General features: G+C 41.2%; 1 protein-coding gene across 1 annotated transcript in view; it reads right to left on the reverse strand.

Annotated features, from left to right (window-relative positions):
• Window positions 1–4,401: 4,401 nt before the first annotated feature.
• The window catches only part of ACOT12 (acyl-CoA thioesterase 12), a 66,899-nt gene continuing 47,677 nt past the window's right edge, over window positions 4,402–23,623 (reverse strand). The window contains exons 6-15 of the mRNA XM_023215072.3: window positions 22,731–22,887; window positions 20,501–20,620; window positions 19,529–19,679; window positions 18,806–18,861; window positions 18,465–18,528; window positions 17,397–17,480; window positions 10,486–10,619; window positions 7,195–7,323; window positions 5,222–5,348; window positions 4,402–4,953 (exon numbers count right to left, since the gene is read on the reverse strand). Coding sequence (XP_023070840.1) covers window positions 4,804–4,953; window positions 5,222–5,348; window positions 7,195–7,323; window positions 10,486–10,619; window positions 17,397–17,480; window positions 18,465–18,528; window positions 18,806–18,861; window positions 19,529–19,679; window positions 20,501–20,620; window positions 22,731–22,887 — 1,172 coding nt within the window. The 3' untranslated portion in view covers window positions 4,402–4,803. The remainder of the gene's footprint in view (window positions 4,954–5,221; window positions 5,349–7,194; window positions 7,324–10,485; window positions 10,620–17,396; window positions 17,481–18,464; window positions 18,529–18,805; window positions 18,862–19,528; window positions 19,680–20,500; window positions 20,621–22,730; window positions 22,888–23,623) is intronic.

The following is a 23,623-nucleotide window of genomic DNA, read 5'->3' on the forward strand; positions in this document are numbered from 1 at the left end:
GGGGGATATGTAAAGCAGGAATGAATTGTGTCCAGTGATAAAAATACTTTCTTTCTAATCTATTTTCAGTATCCCCAAAATATCACTAAATTGGATGTGAAAGGTGGTATCAGGTATGCAGTTTTTATAGGGTGCTTCATCTTTGCAGGTGTAAAATGAGAAAGGCATTTTTAATATCAGATTTCTCTGACTTTTGAATCTGGAGATGGTTTACTGTCAATAACTTTGAAGGGTTTGAGAGTCTTGCTTTCTCTTTTTAGAGACAGTGTTTCACAGTGTCTCGCTCTGTCTCCTAGGCTGGAGTGTAGTGGCATGATCATGGCTCACTGCAGCCATGACTCTGGGGCTCAAGCAATCCTCCCACCTCAGCCTCCCAAGTGGCTGGGACTACACGCATGCACCACCATGCCTGGTTGATTTTTTCATTTTTCATAGAGATGGAGTCTTGCTATGTTGCCCAGGCTAGTCTCGAACTGGGCTCAAGTGATTCTCGTGCCTCAGCCTCCAAAAGTGCTGGGATTATAGGCATGAGCCAATGTACACCCGGCCCTGAGATTCTTTTTTTTTTTTTTTGAGACGGAGTCCCGCCCTGTTGCCAGGCTGGAGTGCATTGGCGCGATCTCGGCTCACTGCAACCTCCACCTCCTGGGTTCGAGCATTCTTCTGCCTCAGCCTCCTGAGTAGCTGGGATTACAGGCGCATGCCACCATGTCTGGCTAATTTTGTATTTTTAGTAGAGATGGGGTTTCTCCATGTTGGTCAGGCTGGTCTCAAGCTCCCCACCTCAGGTGATCCTCCCGCCTCGCCCTCCCAAAGTGCTGGGATTACATGCGTGAGCCACCACACCCGGCCGAGAGTCTTAAGACTCTCAGTTAATCTCTTACTGTTTTGTGGATGTTGACAAAAGACACAAGACTTTTGGTTCAGAGATGAAGGATTGTATTACTCATGACACAGCAAGCAGCATAAGTATTAGCATATTTGTGTTGCTTTCCTTTCCCTCCAAGTCCCACAGGGGTGACAAGATGGGCATAGTGAATGCTGCAGACATATTGGGCTTGTGTCACAGCTGAGGAACCAAAGGCCCATAACTTTTTGAGCAAGTAGCAAGCATTATAGCAGGCACCAAACAAGCCAGGCCTCCTCTGCCCAGAGAGTGCACAGTTACACTGAAGTCATGCTGTGGTCATCTTGACCCACTTAGTTGTCAATGGGACTAGCTACAGAAATTGCTCAGAATTGGGAGACAGATGAGTCCTGTGGCCTGGCACACTCAGCAAGAATGTGCAAGACCACCCAGGGCTCATGGGGAGCTGCCTGTCCCCATAGTTTTAATACTTTGGAAAGGGGAAATAAATTATGAACAAACTTAATAGTTCTTATTTTAATAATTTACTCTAAACCACAAGACTTATTCCTTTATATGTATTTTTCAACATATATTTTTTTAACTTAATCCCAAATATGATAGTATCAACATATATTTTCAAGACTATCCTTATAACTATGCCAGTAAAAATGTCCAAGCTTATTTCTGAAATGTTTAATAAGAAATATAAACAAAACCACATGATTATATATATATGTGTGTGTGCGTGTGTTTGTGTGTGTGTGTATATATATACATACACATGTATATAGTGGTTTATTTCCATAAATTATTAAAATTAATCATTTCCTAAAGATGTTTGAGTACAGGGTAAACTATATTCTGATCCATTTTCCCATTTTTTTCACTGGATTTTTTTCCTAAAACAAACATAATAGAGAAACTGAATGCAGATTAGTAACTAGATTGCATTGAAACTAGGAAGAATAGGAATGAGCTTCCTTTTTCTTTTGTTGAGACAGAGTCTCACTCTGTTGCCCAGGCTGGAGTGTAGTGGCACAATCTCTGCAAACTACAAACTTCGCCTCCCAGGTTCAAGCAATTCTCCTGCCTCAGCCTCCTGAGTAGCTGGGATTACAGGTGGGCACCACCACATGCAGCGAATTTTTGTATTTTCAGTAGAGATGGGGTTTCACCATGTTGCCCAGGCTGGTCTCAAACTCCTGACCTCAGGTAATCTACCCGCCTCGGCCTCCCAAAGTGCTGGGATTACACGCATGAGCCACCGCAGCCGGCTGAGTTTCCTTTCTTAATCAAAAACCTTTCGGTCCTGTTAGAAGCACTTGAAAACCCTTACCATCAAAAAACAGCATGAAATTTTGAGTATCCCTTAAGGATACTTTGACACTCCAAAGGAAAAAAATCAGTGTGACTACATTTTTTTAGGTTTCCTCCGTCCTGAGTCTCCAAGGGGCTGACTGCTGATGAACTAACTTAGCTGCTTACCCTTAGAGCAAACGCGTTTGCTTAAAGCCTGGACCTCAAAGAGAGTAGGGGAAGATGATCTTTAATTCAGCTGTCTTTAATTTTCTCTCGCTCTGTTGAAGTCTGACCAGGTTCTTTTCTTTCCTACAATGTGCCAGAAACACTTCCTGCTTAGGGACTTTGCCTTGGCTAGTCCCTCGGTAGGAAGCCTGCTGCATCCAGAGATCCTCAGCTCACTCCCTCTCTGCCTGCAGGCTTTTGCTTAAATGTCCCTCAAGGAAGCCTACGTGGACCACCCTACTTAAAATATCAACCACCACCCCCAACCCTTCCCCGGCACTCTTCCTCTTTACCCTGCTTAATTTTTCCTTATAACGTATCTTCTAATATTCTATATTAATTTTATTTATGATGTGAACAGAGTATGCTTCTGTTTCTTGCTGAACCCGCAGTGCCTAAGATGTGTCTAGCACAAAGTAAGTTCTCAGTAAACATCTGAATGAATGAAAGAGTGAGCATATTCCTCATAAAAAAGAAATGCAAACTTAAGAGCTGTTATTACATTTTACAACTGGAACACCTTAGTTAATTTCATCATTGTTTCAGACAATAGATTTCAAACTTTTGGAAATGCCCTAAGGAGAGCCTAAATGCATTGCTATCTTATCTTCTTGCCATGCTCATTTAGCATCTCTAAAGTCCAGTGGTCCTGAAAATGAGCTCTTCAATTCAGGATATGCCAAATGATCCAAGAAAGAGCCAGGTGGATGAGTCCTGTGTTTTTGTTCAGAAACATAAAAGTGAAATATATTTAAAAAAAAAGGGGGGGGGGGTGTAGAAGGGATTGTTTGGCACTAAGATAGGTGAAAATGGGAAAACAGGACCTGTCTGCAGTATTGTTAAGACTGGGATAAACTGAATAGAACAGCACTATCTAAAAATCTTCTGTGATTATGGAAATATTCTATATCTGTATAGTCCAATATGATAGCCACTAACCACAGGTGACTAATAATACTTGTATTGGGGCTAGTATGGTGGGAGATTTTTGAAATTTATTTAATTTTAATTAAATAGCACATGTGGCTAGTGCTATTTAATGACACATATTGGGTAATGCAGGAATAGACTATGCCTCTGTTGTAAATTAGAGTGGGCAACATCTTTATGTCTCAGAGTGATCCGGCTATCATCACTCTACTCCTTTAACTTCACAAGGTTTCCATTACTATTCAGGAAAACATTTCAAAAAATGTAAACGCAAAGACTTAGGCTAGGCAGACGGCATTTGGAAGTGTCTCAATTGTAGGTGAGGTCTGAAATTTTAGTTTAATGTAACCTCTTCATTACTAATTTTGTTGACTTTTTCAAAATGTAAAAATATTCTCAAAACCATTTCTACTTCTGTAATATAATATGTAATTATTTTAATCCACATATCCACTCTTCTTATGTATATAAATGTTAATGTATAAAATTGCAGAACAGTCCAAAGTTCATGTAAATGAAAACTTGCTGGCACAGGGAAAATACAAATAATTATAATCAGGCTTACCTTGTGTGAAGAGATGGGTGAGGGTGGGTAGGGGGAGCAGAGGTAGAACTTTAGCAAACTAACAGCAGGATGCATCTAACCTGTTAAGTGTGCCCACCAATAATGGAGACTCCTTCAACTTTTAAAACATGTCCTTTAAAGGAGGCTAGCTTGCCGTATTCTGGCTTGTCTCATGAGTTAAGACAAATCACAGAGGAGAATAATGAATGTTGAAGTCTACAGAATAAAGTGCTAATGTAATGGTTATGAAAGAGATCTCAGTCAATATTCTCTTTCTCTGTAGTATTACATTTTGCAGGTACCTTGTGTGTGTATATAGAGCAATAGACACTAAATTGGTCAGCCACCTGGAATATATGTTAAATGACACTAGTAAAGTTGTTCTTATTACTAAAATTGATTGGATTCCATTACGTTTTAATGTCTCTCCAATTTAAATCTCTAGACTATGTAATACATCTTGTCAAACGCTCCTGACGTATAGATACCTGCTGCACAAGGAAGAGTGCCATACATTAATCAACGAGTCAACTTAGCAAATCATCATTTTAGATTTTATAATTTTTTTTTTTTGGAATTCCACACAGAACACACGTTTCACTCTGTAACCTAAAAATATTTATGATAATTTAAACTAAATTCATGCCATTTTATAGAACACATAGTATTGCATACAGGCAATTTTCCACTATCTGTGCCCCTGGAAGAGGCAGAGCCACAGATGACTTAAAACAGAATTTTAAAGCTCTTTTAATGCTAATCCGAATCACTGGTATTTGACTTAAGATGCATTTGATTTTTTAACTTTTTCACTGCATTTTGCTTAGGCTTATATTAATTATTTTGTGGCCCAAAAGCTTGACAAATGTCAGGGCTAAGGGTGTCTGGAATTAAAAGCGGGAAATTAAATTACCGGTAATTGAAAGTTGACCATTTAAAATGTGCTTATAAACCCATCATCAGGAGGATTCTCTAAGAACTGTATACAAGAGGCTGCTGTTTCTTCAATGGATTTCGACCAGCCACCAAGATTTCCAGCAAAGTAAGGAAGGATGCTAGCAGAAATATGGTTAAAGTAAGATACCTGTTTCAAAAAGAAAGTACAATATCTTAATTTCTTATTGACTTGGAGCTTTTTCAAGCAAGGATCTGAGTTTTGCTGGTGTAGGGGAGACTAAGACCCTAATCTTTTGGGGTACCGTCTGGAATAGATGATCTGAAAGGATGATCTTAGGATTCCCACAGTGTGGACACAAATTGCAAGATTACAATTAATTAGGACATCGGGTAAATTAAGAGATTTTTCTCTATCTGGCAGAGCCAATTAATCACAGATATTTCATCAAACTTACAATGCATGAATTGCTGTCAATAGCATGGATGAGAAATCCAGCACATATGATTTCACTTCTGATGTACTGTGGAGACGGAGGGACCGATGGCAAAATGACCGACTTCACTGCCACTGTGTAAGTGTTACTGAAAGAAGACATTTTCTAAGCTCTTGTGAGAAATAAAGAATAGTTGTTAGAAAATAAATCCCTATAGTTAACCCAATTTATTTATACAGGTAGAAGTGAAACTATGAAGGCCCAGATCTTCTAGATGAGTGGTCTCATCAGGAAACACTCTCTAGGCTACATTCAAGGTAGGAAATAGTGTTTTCTGCCTTAGAATTGCATATACAATGCTTTGTGTAACTCCATGAAGCTGGAGTCAACCACCAACTGTAGTTTTATTGTGCCCTACAGGGTTGTAATTTCAGCCTCCTTTCCTTTTTAAATTAAAAAACAGGCCGGGCGCAGTGGCTCATGCCTGTAATCCCAGCACTTTGGGAGACTGAGGCCGGCAGATGACCTGAGGTTGGGAGTTCGAGACCAGCCTGACCAACATGGAGAAATCTCATCTCTACTAAAAATATAAAATTAGCTGAGCGTGGTGGCACATGCCTGTAATCCCAGCTACTTGGGAGGCTGAGGCAGGAGAATCATTTGAACCCGGGAGGCAGAGGTTGCAGTGAGCTGAGATTGTGCCATTGCACTCCAGCCTGGGCAACAAGAGCAAAACACCATCTAAAATAATAATAATAATAATAATAATAATAATAATAATAATAATAATAAAAACAATACCCATCATTGTTAAAAGAAAAACTCTCAATAGGGAACCCTGTAGGCTACAAAATAAAAATCTTCCTACAGTCCAATTGCACTGCCATGCTATTCTCCACCCTAGAAGTGACCGCTCTTAACATTTTATCGTATAAAAATAAATGCATAAGAATGACATTTATATAAGCAAATGCACACAAAATTTTTTACATAAATATCATTTTACAAATATCAACTACAATTTGATTTTTCATCTAGCAATAAATTTTTGGAGGTGTTTCTCTATCAGTCCCATTATAGCTGCTTCATCCTTTTTAATGATGGTACAATACTTTGTAGTATGGATCTACCATAATTTACAAGATGGATTTTCCATTTGTTTCTAATATCTTTTGACATAATAAATGATATGACACTGAACGTCTGTTAATACTCACATGTGTGTGGGGTTTGGGACACTTCCTCTTAGAAGCTAGCTGCCATGCTCTGAGCAGTTCAGTGTACATGGAAAAACCATGTCTGGCTCCTGTGATCAACAGCCCCGGCTGACAGCCAGCCATGGTGGATGTCTAGCACAGTCAAGCCTTGGTGAATTCTAAACCAATTCCCGGTGTCTTATTTGGCTTTCACTGCATTTTTACTAATCATGGTATGTTTGAAAGGTTTACTGAATACCAGTTTTACATCTACATAGGAAAAGGAACTACTTTAGGATTCTTGCATTGTACTTTGCAAACAGCTGGCACTTAATAGATGACTGTTAATTTTTAAAATAATAGCTAAAGATTCATCTAGGTATAATTCAAATGAACATAATTCAAGAGCAGAAATATCTACACAGACTTCCTTATTTTCACATCAACTTTTTTTTTTTTTTTTTGGAGACGGAGTCTAGCTCTGTCGCCCAGGCTGGAGTGCAGTGGCGCCATCTCGGCTCACTGCAAACTCCGCCTCCCAGGTTCACGCCATTCTCCTGCCTCAGCCTCCCAAGTAGCTGGGACTACAGGCACCCGCCACCACGCCCAGCTAATTTTTTGTATTTTTAGTAGAGATGGGGTTTCACCGTGTTAGCCAGGATGGTCTCGATCTCCTGACCTCGTGATCCACCTGCCTCAGCCTCCGAAAGTGCTGGGATTACAGGCTTTCACATCAACTTTTAATTTCTATCCTATACTATGAAATAGCGATAGAACACTTGAACTGCATATACTCACCCATCTTTGAGAGGTTTTCTTCGTGATATTAGTACTACCAAGTCTTTGGGTTTGTCATCATTCAGCACAGGACAGGTGATGTGACACAGCTGATCATCTTCACTCACCCAGTCTATGACTTCACAGGACCTGTGTATATAGAACAGTGAAAAGCAGCTATACTTTCTACCTGGTAAGGCATTCACTTCCTTTATTTGCTTATATAATCTCATTATTGGTATCCTTATTTGCCCCTTCAGCTCACCTAATCATCCCCCTAAAAGCCAGCATTATTGCTCAAGTCTGTCTTTAGAAGAGCTCTTTGAGGCTGGGCACAGTGGCTCATGTCTATAATCCTAACACCTTGGGAGGTGGAGGTGGGAGGATCACTTGAGGCCAGGAGTTCAGGACCAGCCTGGGCAAACTTGCAAAACCTTATCTTTTAAAAATTTAAAAAATTAAAAAAAAATTTTTTTTAAATTAGCTGGGTGTGATGGTGCATGCCTGTAGTCCCAGCTACTCGAGGGGTTGAGGTGGGAATATCACTTGAGCCTGAGAGGTTGAGGTTGCAGTGATCCATGATTGTGCCACTGCACTCCAGCTTGGGTGACACAATGAGATCCTATCTCAAAAAAACAAAAGTCACAACAAACAAACAAAAAACACAAGAGCTCTTTGATTAGAAGGAATAATTCTGCAAGTGATAGAGGATGGTGGCCATCTGACTTCAAGTTCATAATTCTCGATACTTCAGTGAAAGGCATTGAGCTGTTTTACACAAAATTATTTTTCTCTAGGATCAAGTAAAAACATTGTGAGGAGTCGTAAATCATATAGTCAGTCCAAGAAGGATTGTTTATATAGATAAAGAAATGTGGTATATTGGAAACAGCACTAGCTTTGGAGTCACACAACTCTCTTTTGACTCCCAGATTGCCACTTACTCGCTACGTAAGTTGCGTTAGGCAAGTCATTTTATTTTTTCATCTATAAAATTTAGATAATGATACGTGGGGTTATTGCAAGGATTCAGCAAAAACACCTGAATCATAGTAGATGTACAAGAAAAGTTAGTTGAATAAGAATTCATTCATTCATTCCCCCATTCGTTCAACTTCAATTTGGCCGGAATGTCAAGTGACAGAGAATAGTGGGAGAAACGTTTTTAAAGCATTAACAGCAAAGTTTAGGCATTGTTATTCCTAAAAGCTTTGTACTAGTAGAGTATCTACTAAACTGATGCAAGAAAATTGAGAAGTGTTCCTCTTCTCTCAGAATGATTTATTGTGATAGCATTAACCATGATGGATCATTCTGATATGGGAGGTGGGCGGGGAAGTGTTGGATAGAGAAGGGAAGGGTCACTGGTGAGGGCTCCACCCTCGGGCCTGTGCCTACAGACCTAAATGAGGACAGGCATTTCTGTTTTCACACCCCAAAAGTTACCTTTTGGCCCACCACACCCCACATTCTGTGCCCATAAAAAACCCGAGACCCTAGCGGGCATATCCAGCCTAGCGGGCTGGATGTTGAGAGGAACAGAAGAGCACACCAGCAGACGCTGGCAGGCCATCGATGGTGGAAAGACATGGAATTCGGTCAGGGGTGGTCAGAGGACAGTCTGGTGGCTGGGCAGCCTGACTCCAGAAGAAGACCACCTTCCAACTCCATCCTCCTTCTGGCTCCCCATCCATCTCGCGAAGAGCAACTTCCACCACTCAAAACCTTGCACCCATCCTCCAAGGCCACGTGTGAGCCGTTTTTCCCAGTACACAAATGCAAGAATCCAGGATACAGAAAGCCCTGTCCTTGCGATAAGGCAGAGGGTCTAACTGAGCTGATTAACACAAGCTGTCTGCAGACAGCAAAACTGAAAGAGCACATCACAACACACACCCACTGGGGCTTCCGGAACCATAAACACTCAACCCTAGATGCTGCCATGGGGTTGGAGCCCAAAAAACACTCCCCGTGACTTAAGTGTCTGCATGATCCCTCTAGGGGTTTGAGCAGCATGAAGAAATAAGCCACACCCCTCTCGCAGGCCCTACCAGGAGGATAAGGGAACTCCTCCCATTTAAACTCTAGCATCTGTGCAAATGTAACACATGACCTTAGAGATGTTTCACTTTAGTGATATTAAATCATCTATTACATGGTATTTCTAAATCTCTATCACAGTGAGTTTTAGAAAATTTAAAGATGAGCCTCTATCTTGTCAAGATTAGGAAACGCTTAACATAATAGGAAGCCCATCTCACCAACCCTTCCATGTCAACAAGGTGGCCATAAAACCCTGTGGGGTGCTATAGCCAAGGTGGCTGGGCTTCAGTGCAGCTGGTCCCCATCAGTGCAGTTGGCAGGGTGCACAGCTTTGTACTGTGTTCCAGGAAAGGGCCGGGGAGTGGAGGAGATTGGATTAGGGATGCAGGAGACAGGGAGTAGCAGGAATAGGAGATGTACGCTAATACGAGCAGGGACATCATCAGGAGGGGGAGCAGGAAGGCATGCCTTTCACCTCGGGGTTCGCACAGCTTGCTGTCTTAGCTTCTCACCAGGGAGGGTTGCTTCACAGAGAAGTAAGGAACTGCCAATGAAATATTGAGAGTAGGCAGGACAAGCAGATAATCACTTCCTCAAGAGCAATGAGGTTGCATATTAAAGTAGAAGAGTGTAAAATTCAGAGCATGACAGACTTGGGTTCCAATTTGGGTTCCATCACTTTATTGTCTGTGCAATCTTGGCAAGTCTCAGAACCTCTTAAATGGAAATAATATTGACCTTGAAGTTACTGGTAGAATTACAATAGATGTAGGTAAAGCAGGTCAACTCAATATAGATGATAAGTGAGCATAATTTTTGTTTTGTGTCTCTCAGTATCACCTGATGCAGTATTCTGTCCAGAGCAAACTTTATTTTTATTTTAATTTTTGACAGGGTCTCCTGTGTCACCCAGGCTAGAGTGGAGTCGTATGATCTTGGCTCACTGCAGCTTTGACCTCAGAGACTCATGCAATCCTCCCACGTGGGCCTCCCGAGTAGCTAGGACTACAAGCATGTGCCACCATGTCCAGCTAATTTTTGTGTATTTTATAGAGAGCCTTTCACCATGTTGCCCAGGCTGGTCTTGAACTCCTGGGCTCAACTATCCACCTGCCTCAGCCTCCCAAAGTGCTATGCCCGGCCAAACTTTTAAAAATACTCTTTAAACAATGAGTCACACACTGGACGGTGGAGACGGACTGCAATATGGAGATCATCTTTCACATGATGTCAAGGTTGATTGAGAAAAATGTTTAAGTTTGTTCTTACACACAATGGGGGTCCCACAAAGGTCGCTTTGTAAAGTCAGACAAGAGACGATAAGCCAAATGTGCTGGACTTCCCACGTGCTTTTCAACCCAAATAGATAAAACATCATGCTCTTCCAGAGTATATATTTTTATCTAAAAGACAACAAAAAAAAAATTACATTACAAAAGAAAACTGATGCTTTTACTTTAGAAACCATACGCATATATATGTAGTCAAAGACCAATTGCAGTAACTAAGGCATCTCATTTCCTGGATGAAATTGAAGCCGCATGGCAATTTCTCTTCAAATACTGGGATGTCTAGAGGTCTGTTCAAGATGCTGTAGTCCCGTGTCCTCTAAACAATGTGTGACTTGAGGGTGGCTATTTAATTATTGCACAACAGTTTTTTTTTTCTCATGAAAAATGTAAAAACCTAGATCTTTCTCTCCTTGTCTCTTTGTGATGTTTCCCTGCCTCTACTGAGGAAAAAAAAGAAAATATCACCAGACTGCCAGGCAGGTCAGCACCTCATCTCCCTCAAAAGAGCAGAGTCAAGGCTATAGCTTAGGACACTTTCCCAGGATGTCAGGCATGTCTTCAAGTGGGCTGAGGGGATCCAGGAACTGAGTCAACCACCTCTAGAACCATTTCAGCCTCTCAGCAGGGGCCCTGGAGCACCATATTTCCTCAGCACGAAGCATCCTTTCATTTCTGAATCACTGTGGCTGGATCATCCTTCTGAACGGCCAGTTCCTGGTTTCCTAATGCACATTATTCCTTGGGTAAGAGGAGGCATGCCTTGGGGAGCCATTTGACACATACTTAAGCATGAATGCATCCCGTGCTACTCTGAGCTTTTCTTCTACTGTGTTTTTGACAATAATCAGAGATGTGTGTTCAGCTAAGAAAACATTTCTATCCTTCTCATTTTCTTTTCTCTTTCAGGGTACTTTGAAGCTAGTGTTGAAATTTGCTACCTTATAACCATTCCCATGGCAACAAGCTGTGAGAAAACAAACAAATATGGGGTTAGGACTTCACTGCAGGAATCAAGCCGATGCAAAAAAATCAGGCTGTAAAGGAGAAACCTTTATTTAAATATAAATATTATCAATAAGAGAATGAAGAAATGAGAAATTAACTACAAGCAGCTCAGACACAAGTGATTATTTGCTTATATCATTTAACCTCTCCAATTGAACTTGCTTCCAAGCTTCCCTTTAAATCCAGCCTGCAAAGGAAGACATGATCGAGGCTGTCAGCACTTATCAAACACCAAGAAAACTACAGATGGGGCTCCATGTGGCTGGTGAGACTCACCCTACTTAGCATGGGCATGCCTAACTTTGCCCCCAGCACAGGGGGAGTTGAAGGAGTTTCGTTAGTGTATATCCAGAGAAATTATCAGATTTATCCGTCATCCAATCAGTGCTTGGTGGGCAAGTGGCTCTAGGATGGGCTGCTGGGGCTCTGCAATCTCAGAGGAGCTGAGGGCAGGTTGCCAGGGTGAACTCCATAGTGCCAGTCCTATTCTGGCCTTGGGTCAGCCATGCTCCATTCTGGTGGAACGAGATGGAGTGGGATGCAATATTGTGCTGAGCACTTATTAAGAGTTGAATTATGTCTCTACCCTTCCAGCCCCAAATTCATGTGCTGTAGTCCCAACTTCCTCTACCTCAGAATCTGACCTTATATGGAAATAGGGTTCTTGCAGATGTAATTAGTCAAGATGAGGTTGTACTGTGGTAGGATGGACCCCTAATCCAATATGACTGGCATCCTTGTTAAAAAGGGACATTGGACATAGACATGCTTACAAGGAGAACACATGTGATGACAAAGGTAGAGATCCAGCGATGTTTCTATAAGCCAAGGAGTGCCAAAGACTGCCAGAAAATCACCAGCAGCTAGGAGACAAGCATGGAACAGATTGTCCCTCACAGGCTCAGAAAGAAGCAACCCTGTTGACGTCTTGGTTTCAGGCTACCAGCTTCCAGAACTGTGAGACAATAGATTTCTACTGTGTCCACTACCCAGTTTGTGGTCCTCTGTTATAGCAGCCCTAGGAAACGAATACAGCACTTTCCTAGGTGGCTGCTCCTCAGGCTGCAGTCACATGCTTCTGTTTCCTATCATGTAGTCAAATCAAACATCAAGCTAAGTTGTAACCACCACTGAATTCTGCCCTTACAGAGCTCACTCAACTTATCCAATGTCAGGTACAGTACTGGATGAGCAAATTCGATTTTGATCTTTCCCCTAGAAGGTGAGGGAAGCAGAAAGTCCCCATTGCCCTGCTGTCTAAATCAATGATATTGATGCAAACAAAGCAGACAAAGAAATGCAGTAGTTAGTTTTGGTTCTCTTTAAACCCTGCTAAGAAAGACTAGCTTTTGCTTAGTGAAAACATTTTCCAGGAACAGTTCTCCAAGAATATGAATTACCTTTCATACTTGGGAATATAGAGATTCAATTTATTTATTTATTTATTTATTTATTTATTCGTAACCAACTGATATGGTTTCATGTCAAATTGTAATCCCCAGCGCTGGAGTAGGGACCTGGTGGGAGGTGACTGGATCATGGGAGTGGACTTCCCCCTTGCTGTTCTTGTGACAGTGAGTTCTCATGAGATCTGGTTGTTTGAAAGTGTGTGGCACCTCACCCTCTCTCTTCCTCCTGCTGTAGCCATGTAGGACGTGCCTGCTTCCTCTTTACCTTCTGCCATGATTGGAAGTTTCCTGAGGCCTCCCCAGCCATGCTTCCTGTGCAGCCTGTGGAATCGTGGGCCAATTAAACCTCTTTTCTTTAACAATCACCCAGCCTCAGGTAGTTCTTTATAGCAATGTGAGGATGAACTAATATACCAACTCAAATGTTTTCTTTATCATTTGATGGTTGGAGAATTTTATTCTATGAAATGAAGCTTAAAGCAAGCAGGCTGAAAATCTGCTGGAGCTTGCTAACATTTTATTAGTGATATCTTTTCTTTTTCATTTTAATAAGATTCTTTTTGAATTTGAATTTGAATGTCTTATACAAATAGTATAAGAGGGCTTTCAATCCCAACACTTTGGGAGGCCAAGGCAGGCAGATCACCTGAGATCAGGAGTTTGAGACCAACCTGGCCAACATGGTTATACCCTGTCTCTACTGAAAATACAAAAATTATCCAGGGGTGGTGGCACATGCCTGTAGTCTCAGCTACTTGGGAGGCTGGGGCATGAGAATCCCTTGAACCTGGGAAGGGGAGTTGCAGTGAACCGAGATCATGCCACTGCACTCCAACCTGGGCAACAGAGTGAGACTCTGTGTCAAAAAAACAAACAGTACAAGAGGAAACAACTAAAAATTTGAGAATTTTTGTACCATCTATTGACAAATATGTTTTGGAGACTACACTGTGGGAAAGAGGGCAAAAGTGGTTTTTACAGAGCCTTCACTTTCCTTGGAGGTATCTGGACATGACCACGGGGGCCAAGTGGGTGGGGGTCGGAGAGGCAGAGCTCTGGGCCCAGCCCCTCCCCCAGCTCCATGGGACTAGCTCCCCTCTGGTCTGTTTCCTAAACTGGGGATCTGTCCTGTGTACAGGTTTTCAGGTGGTTCGTGTCATTCTGGCTTTCTCCATAATTTTCCCAGTACATCCCCAGGTCTTCCTTAAATAAAAAGCTACTCCTGTCAGGCCAGTCTCCTACGCAATGCTAATTTCCACCAGGAGAACTTGGCACAAACTACCTACTGCCTAGAAAGCCCTATTTCTCCCTCAGCAATCCACTCCTGACACTGTCTTCAAGGAGGTAAGAATGGCCTCCTCTCTGAAGTTCTCCCTATATAACTGTCTTCTCTTACTTGGAATTGCCTGTAAGAGCTGACTTTTATGGTTTAAGCACTATAATCTCTCACTTGTTAATAAACAACCTTATAATTATTCTTCAGCTGTTTCACATACCTTTGTGATGTTTCCAAAATACACATTTTGCTCCTTGTATTACTACTACAATTAATTCTATCATTATACATGAAACATGAAATGAATTAAAACCATAAGCCCTATCCAATTTCATCACACGTACTACAATCTTAGATTTTTACCATCTAATTTATATTGAAAACCTGGAAAAAACATGATTTTTTTTTTTTTAAGAGATGAGGTCATTTTATGTTGCCCAGACTGGCCTCAAATTCCTAGGCTCAAGCAATCCTTCTACATCAGATTCCCAAGTAGCTGGGACTACAGGTGGATGCTGTCAGACCCGGCTTTGAGGAAAGTGTGAGTCTTTTTTTTTTTTTTTTTTGGTACAGGGTCTCACTCTGTTGCTCAGGCTGGAGTGCAGCGGCACAATCTCGGCTCACTGCAACCTCCGCCTCCCAGATTCAAGTGATTCTCATGCCTAAGCCTCCCCAGCAGCTGAGATTACAGGTGCCCGCCATGACACCCGGCTAATTTTTTATTTTTAGTAGAGATGGGGTTTTACCATGTTGGTCAGGCTGGTCTTGAACTCCTGACCTCAAGCGATCCACACACCTCGGCCTCCCAAAGTGCTGGATTGCAGGTGTGAGCCACTGCGCCTGGCCAGAAAGTATGATTGTTTTTTGTTTTATTTTGTTTTTTTGACATGGAGTCTCACTCTGTTGTCCAGGCTTGAGTGCAGTGGCACGATCTCAGCCCACTGCAACCTCTGCCGCCCAGGTTCAAGCAATTCTCCTGCCTCAGCCTCCCAAGTAGCTGGGATTACAGGCGTCTGCCACTGCTCCTGGCTAATTTTTGTAGTTTTAGTAGAGACGGTGTTTCAGCATCTTGGCCAGGCTGGTCTTGAACCCCTGACCTTATGATCCACCTGCCTCGGCCTCCCAAAGTGTTGGGATTACAAGCATGAGACACTGCACCTGGCCCAAAAGTATAATTCTTAACAGACAACTGTGTTGTAAGAATTATTCAATTAAAAGGTGACAGAAAAAAATTAGAGTCATATTGGAAATTAAAAACATATAAGCTGTAAAACGTGGGAGAGAAGAGGATAACTCTTCAAAAACATTTTTTATCAGATTTTTAAAATCAGATTTTCATCATGAGTATATTCTTTAAAGGAGAGATTCAAATTCAATGGAAATAATGCAAGAATATTTCTTTAACTATATAATATCCTCTAGTAACTATCTACATAATAATTAAGAATTAATCATTGATAGCTCTCCCACAACACTAGCAAATTTGTTTGGGTATGCTTTGGGCCACACCCTCCCGAGAACTGAAGTTATAATATATTCTACGACTTCACTAAATATGTTCTTTCACTCCATTCCAGACATGAATTTGTTTTTTCCACTGCTGCTCATGAATGCTCAGATCCCAGCAGTGATGAAAGAAGCAGGTTTTATAGTAGTGAAAGAAAACAAAGTAGTGAAGCATCTTTTATGCTTCTTAATGCATCTTAAATGCATTAGTTAAACCTGTGTTTCTGCATCACTGAACCAGGCAAAGACAGAAACTTCACTGGATCCAAATGGGATAAGGAAGACCTTTAAAGGATTTAATAGTGAGGACAAAGAAATCATAAAAGGAAACAACCAAAAACAAAACATTCAGAAGAGGTCAAAGTCAGAGTTGAAAAGAATCAGTGAAGTAGCATCTGAATTTACTTAGATTTTAAGGTAAAGTAACAATATAATTTATCATTCAAACTGGAACACCAAGACACTGTTAATAATTATGATGGGACAACAGGTGTAAGCCAGAACTGTCCCAAGAAAATCAGGACATACGGTCATCCTATTTCATAGGCTGCTGCTTCACTGATGATGAAAATCAGTGCATACCGAAATATGAACGTAGCTAAAGTGCTGGCATTAGTGAGCATCTCTGAAGTGCCAGGCGCTCCTGTGGTCTGGGTGTAGTGGTAAGCAGATCGGCCCTCACAGAGCTTACAGTCTAGTTAGTGTGGGTATGAGCTTCCGAGGGCGTCCTAATAAACCTCTGAAATTAAATAAAATTAAGATCCAAATGATGTATGTCTCTTTAAACCTGATGGCATGCAAAACACTGTAACAGGTCCTAAGAGAGATATAAAGAAGTCGAGACAAAGCCTCTTTCTTAAGAGGTTTATAATGTACTCAGGGAAAGAAGATCATGTGTAAGCATGTGTAAAAAGTTAAATTTCCATGTAAGGCTTAAATATTAATTTGAGGTAGCTGGGGAAGAAACGTCATAAGGTAGTATATAATTAATTGAAAAGTTGTTTATTTATTTATTATTTTTAGAGACAGAGTCTTGCTCTGTTGCCCAGGCTGGAATGCAATGATGTGATCATAGCTCACTGGAGGCTGAAATGCCTGGGTTCAAGTGATCCTCCCACCTCAACCTCCGGGGCAGCTAAGACTACAAGTGTCTGCTACCACAGCTGGCTGGTTTTTAATTTTTTTTGCAGAGATGGGGTCTCATTATTTTGCCCGGGCTTGTATCAAACTCCTGGCCTCAAGGGATCCTCCTGCCTTGGCCTCCCAAAGTACTAGGATTAGTACGTGAGCCAGCACACTTAGTCAAAAAAATTAATTTTAAAGAAGTCATGACTAAAGGAGTTACTAGAAAAAGAAGTTCCTAAGTCAAGTGTGGCAGGAGAGCCTTTATGGAGAAGCATCTGTCCTGATCTAGATCAGGTGGGATTTGGGTAGATGGAGAAGAGAAGGAGGGAGAGACGGGATGTGAGAACCTAAGCTCAGAGATAGGAGCATGTGGGGCATATTTGAAGGACTCCAAATCAACCAGCTTGTAGAGACAGGGCTGAAAAGATGGTTGCCTCTTATAAACAGTTTCCTCAAAAGGTTTTTTTTATCTTAAAAGCCGCAGTAGAAGCAGTAGAACCACCACCACCACCAAAGCTTTCATTTGTGATGGGCAATGGACTATGCAAATACCTGGAGGTGTCCTACCTTTTCCACAGCGCTGGTAACCTCCCATCCCCTTTTGGCTGCCAGTTTTTTGAGGGCCTCCACATTGCTGTCACTCAGGGATGCCTAGAATAGTAATATTTTTAAAGCTTTGTGTTCAATACATGGATGTGTGATCATATATTTTCTGCTTAAAAAATGGACACTGTTGGAGGAGGTATGTGTTGAGTCCCAGTGATAATGTTGAGTTTAGAACTAAACTACAGGCAGGGTGAGGTGGCTCAAGCCTGTAGTCCCAGCACTTTGGGAGGCCAAGGCACGCAGATCACTTGAGGATAGGAGTTCAAGACCAGCCTGGCCAACTGGTGAAACCCCATCTCTACTAAAAATACAAAAATTAGCCAGGTGTTGTAGTGCAAACCTGTAAACCCAGCTACTTGGAGGCTGAGGCAGAAGAATTGCTTGAACCCGCCACCTGGAGGCAGAGGTTGCAGTGAGCGAAGATTGCGCCACTGCACTCCAGCCTGGGCGACAGAGTGAGACTCTGTCTCAAAAAAACAAAAAAACTAAGCTACAGCTAACATATAATTTTTATCTTGAACCCTTAATTTAGAATTCAGACAAAGTAACTGTATACTTAACAACTGGGTATCTATCATTTTAGTTGGTGTCCTGAGCAGAGACAGACTACCTTTCAGTATGACTGATAATCAACATATAATAAGTAAACTTGGATTTCTCTCTACATTCAATGGTTAAAAATATTCAAATGATACTACTTTGTTATTGTTTTTATAAAAATGCAAGCTGGTGGGCACATGTCACAGTGAGATGCCGGATGGGACTGTGCCATGCTTCTGGAACATACCTGACAGCAGAGCATCCTGAGTCTGCAGTTTGTGAACTGTAAGAAGTCAAACAAGGCTCAGCTGCCGACTGGTAAGCAGTAACTGATAGCCTGGTTTCGTATCATTTTGACATGACTGGTTGATATAATCCACCTTGTCACATAGCCTGTGTAGGCATAACCTAAGCCAGTTAGGCAAGGCGATTTCCATTTTTGTAATGATAAGACTTTTATACGAAGAGCTTCAAATCATAAAACGTCACCTGCTTGCTGATATCCCAGTGTATGCGAAGTGGAACCTCTTCTTTGTGGGAAATAACATATTTCCTGGAAAAAAAATTAAAATGTTAAATGAGTTTTTTCTTCTCTGCATTTAGCACACAACAATAACCTTAATACTTTCTTGAACTTCTATCAGCCATGGATATCAGTGGAACAATGTGGAAGAACTATTTCCATAAGTCAGTAATCAGCCTTTGCGGCCAGGAAACATCAGACCTTCTCTTTTTCTGTTATGTGGGAATAGAGACCCAGGGAGGGGCTTTTACATAATTTGTCAGATTAGTGAAGACTCCATAAAATCATTACACCTTATGTTCCTTACCTGCCTAGGCGAATTCTCTTGCGTGCAATAGCTCCCCGATAGCGTCTAAAATCATCCTTTAATCAAAAACAAAATAAAATCAATTAAATAAAATAAAATCTCTACTATCTTAGTGTTATTATCCTTAAGTATCCTTCTCCTAAATCAGTCAAAAGGGCTAACTGGGATGTGGCATCTCTCCATGAACTGACTTCATCAGGTCAGAGCCTCTGTGCTGAATCCATAAAGGGCAGTTGCAATGACAAAGGTGTAATCCTTCCAATTATTTTCTTCCTTTTTCAAAAGTGGAGATTATTAACATTTCTATTACCAGAATTGTACTCAATTCTCACTACAGAGTTTTTAGAAAAAATTAACATTGGCGATCAGGTAATTTCGGGATGAGGGAATGATACGGTTCCCGTGAACATGGCACAGCATCAAGAGCTAGAGTTAAGGAAGCGAGAGAAAAGACCCAGAAATAGGACACAGAAGGTGACATCCTACCCACAGCCGTGTGTGGCCCAGTAGAGGTGAGGTCTTCAGGGCTTCCATTATTTGAATACATGATCAGAGTGCTCGGGGGGAAAAGGAAAAGAAAAAAGCCCACTTCACTTTGTGATGCTGAAAAGAGAGAAAACCAAAGGCAAAGAGCCAAAGAGGCCATTGCTGGTGGGAGGAGATTCTGGGTAGAGCTCTCTATTCACAGGTCTGGCTATTGAACCTCCTGTGATAATAACTGACCTTTGAAATGGGTTGAATTCTGGGAAACGTGATGAGATTTTCCTTATCATCAGCAGCATTGTAAATGAGAAAAGCACTGTTGATGTGACGCCCTTGGCCCTCAGCCCATTCCTGACAGTCAAAGGCCTCCACGCGAACTCCAACTTCAACACTGTGAAGGGTGACGCAGGGTGGTGGGCAAAGAGGATCTCGACCCATTAGGCCCTCCTTGCCCACTGCCGCCACCTCCTCCAAGCAACAGGAGGATAAGGGCCTGGGTTATCTTCTTTGTTATCAGCAAATCTGTGCAACTATTAAAATCCATTTTCAGGTCAATGGGCTGCTTTTTACAAGCTCCTAAGAGCATTTCCATTTTACTTCCCCACTTTCAAGTGGGAAAAAGGCCAGGAAGGGCTTTATATACATTCATGAACATATTTTGGCAATGTAGGGGAGGGCTTAAATTGTGCCGAAGTTAAGTTTTCTTCCCTAAAAACAATAATTATGTAATTAAAAAATAAATACTGCAATTAGACAGGAAACACAGATATTCTTTTTACATTTAAAAAGAAACAAATACTAAATCAAATCTTTTCATTGTGTACCAAGAATAATAAAAATAACTGGGAAGTGGTTTGGATTTCCTGGTGGTAATACCAGGTCCATTATGAGTTGATTGACCATCTAGTCACTGGGACTGGAAGGAAAAGTTAATAATTATGCAGGGATGACAGGTACAAACCAGGTCCAACTTGGGCCAACTGGGACATACGGTCACCCTTATAAGACAAAAACCAGTCTGTCACAATTTACTAATTGTGAAAAGGCCCCAAGCAGAACAAAGGGTTAAACATGTGTTCATGGATTTTGAAAACTGCATGAAAAAAATGGAATTTTGTTAAACTAGTTCCTATACTCACCTCCAGACTGAAATTAAAAATTACATTTGTGCAAGTTTAAATTTCTTCATAGCAGTCTAAGGGCTCACTTTACCAGGTCTGAAATGTATTGTTGACAATGGCAGTGAAGACAAGACGATCTCCAACTGTAGATGGCCCCCGGAACTTAAACATATCTATGGACTTCAGAAAGGGATGTGCCCAACACAGGCGACTGGAGAGACAAAGGGAGGGAGACAGAAGAAAGCGATCACTCATTCATTCATTGAACAAATACATAGACAAGTCTTCAACCTATTTTCTAAATAAGCATTTCTTTAAACTTGACTGAAATAAATAACTGGCTTATGTGTGTTGAGGGTAGGTCTGCACACTACCTGCCAATATCTTGGGAAATACCGCGTCCCCGAGTAGTGGGGTCTTTACCCAGATGTTGATGCTTCTATGCCTCTCGTAACAGTCCTACTCTTGTCTCGTTTCCTAGGGAAGTCCCTTGGAACAACAAACCAGTGCTTTTTGTTCTAATTTGAATTATCGTCATCTGGATAGCTCATGACTGTAGTCTCAAGAAGTTGAGATCCGGGTTGAAGTGGGGCCCAAATGAAGGCAGGTGTCCTCACACAATTCCTCAGCTTCACAGTTAATCAAATTCACCCACAGATCAAAAGATAAGATTTTCCCCCCAGAAAAATTACCTGGATTGCTACATGAAGCCTGAAAGGCTAGGAGATACGCATTTTATAATTTTTGCGTGTATGACATGTTGAAATAGTTATATATAATATTTAATTTCAGAAAGTTACTTCCATAATTTTCTACATTTCAGATTCCCACTGTCATCATTCAATTACTCTGTGCCAACACCAAGTGAACAGATGCTGCCATAGTTATATTATAAGCCTTTACAAAGAACATGTTCAATTGCTTTACTGTCATTAAGAATGACAATTTCATTTTAAAAACAAGCTCACTTATTTGTGCATGATTTTTAGAAAGGATAACTACAGATTTCTAACGATAGTCATAACTATAGACATATCAATAATAAAATTATTTTAATTTGAGGGAAATACAACCTTAGCAATTTTCAACAGTTATGAAAATTGTCAGAAGGGCAGATCCTATTCAAATGCATTTCCAGGGTACAGAGCGTTCCCTAAAGTTGCTCAATTACCTACATCTTTCCATTAAGAATAAAATAACCTTTTTGAAATCAAGGAGTCTTTAAAAGTATTCTAAGCCTGGCACAGTGGCTCACGCCTATAATCCCAGCACTTTGGGAGGCTGAGGTGGGTGGATCATGCGGTCAGGAGAGCGAGACCTCCTGACGGGGTGAAACCCCGTCTCTACTAAAAATACAAAAAATTAGCCAGGCGCGGTGGTGGGTGCCTGTAGTCCCAGCTACTCGGGAGGCTGAGGCCGGAGAATGGCGTGAACCCAGGAGGGAGAAGCTTGCAGTGAGCACAGATCGCGCCACTGCACTCCAGCCTGGGCGACGGAGCGAGACTTCGTCTCAAAAACAAAAAAAAAACACACACAAAAACTCAAAAAAGTATTCTAAATATTCTCTTCCTTCTTTTCCTATTTTTCAGTTAATTCTTTGGCCATAATTATTTTTAACCAGCATCTTTAAAGGTCAGACCTAACTGTAAATTGTCTTTGAAAAGGTTTGTAACTGACTGACTTTATTTATTTACTTATTTATTTATAGAGAGGCTGGAGTGCAGTGGCGTGATCATAGCTCACTGCAGCTTTTAATCCCTGGGCTCAAGTGATCCTCTCACTTCTGCCTCCCAACTAGCTGGGACTATAGGTGCACCCCACCATACCAGCACATTTTTTTGTAGTGTCAGGGTCTTGCTATGTTGCCCAAGCTTGTCTTGAACTCCTGGCATCAAGCAATCTTCCTGTCTTGGCCTCCCAAACTGCTGGGATTATAGGTGTGAGCCACCATGCCCAACCTAGACTGATTATTTTTAACTGTGAAGCCTGTTCTCTATTTCTATTCTGCATTTACTTTGTCATAAGCTATCAAGACAATGAGTTGCAGTTTCATAAGATCAATATTCATAATTCAGAATAAAGTATTAAAACTGTCATCTCATTTTTACTTTTGAACCAAATATTTAAACATTCACCTTCAAACAAAAGGACAGATTAATCCTAAAGTAAGCAAGTAAATGATTTAGAAATCATTATAAAAGGCAACATTTTCCTCAGTCTTTTCCTTGACTTCTTGAGTAGCCCAAGAACTGGATCTCAGTCCCTTTCTATTTTCTCCTCACTGGTCCCAAAATCATATGCTGAAGGTCAAAACCAAGAACCTTGCAGAAATAGTAGCCACCGTCTCCATCCAAGCCATAATCTGGCCACCGAATGTATTTCCGTGATGGTTTGCATGGGGTGGGAGGACCAGTTCAATGCTCTGAACAGAGGTGCCCCTTGTGGAAACCGCTCCTTCCTCTTCATCAGAAAGGAGATCTGAAAGGTGGATGTAAACATTAATGATGGTGGAGTGAACCATAGGCCCTGGGGCTCCAGTTTTTCCTTCCTGGCAGCACATTCAACTCGGATTTATAGAAAAATTAAAGTGTTCTCAAAGGCTTAAGACTGAGCAAATTGACAGGTTCTACAGAGTGACTCTTAATGGTGAATATTTGCAGTGAATTGGGTTAAGATAACATCAGAAAGGGCCTTTTAGAGATCGTATTCTAGCCTATAAAATAAGTCTACTGGAATTTTGATGGAAAGAATGGTTACACTGAAACTTGAGTTGTTCATGGTGGGGTAGGGACAGATCAGGACAGGAAGGGGCAGCAATGTTGGAGGTGATGGATATGTCATTATCTTGATTGTGGTGATGTTTTCACAGGTGTAAACTTACGTCAAAACTTACCAAATTGTATGCTTTAAATATGGGCCATTCATTGTTTGTCAATTGTACCACAATAAAGTTGTTAAAAATAAAGGAATCTGAGCTACAAAGGACCAGAGACACCAGGAAGCTTGAAACACTACCTTTAGAATGGAAATATGGCCCCCTGTGGAAACTGTTTGTAATGATTGCAGTCACAAGCAGGAAAGACACACTCTGTTATACTTCTTCATGTCCTTCTGCTTTTGTTTTTTATTTTTTAGACGGAGTCTCACCCTGTCATCTAGGCTGGAGTGCAGTGGTACAATCTCGGTTCACTGCAACCTTAGCCTCCCAGGTTCA

The sequence above is a fragment of the Piliocolobus tephrosceles genome, chromosome 4, assembly GCF_002776525.5.
Source record: "Piliocolobus tephrosceles isolate RC106 chromosome 4, ASM277652v3, whole genome shotgun sequence".
In the NCBI taxonomy this organism is placed as follows: domain Eukaryota; kingdom Metazoa; phylum Chordata; class Mammalia; order Primates; family Cercopithecidae; genus Piliocolobus; species Piliocolobus tephrosceles.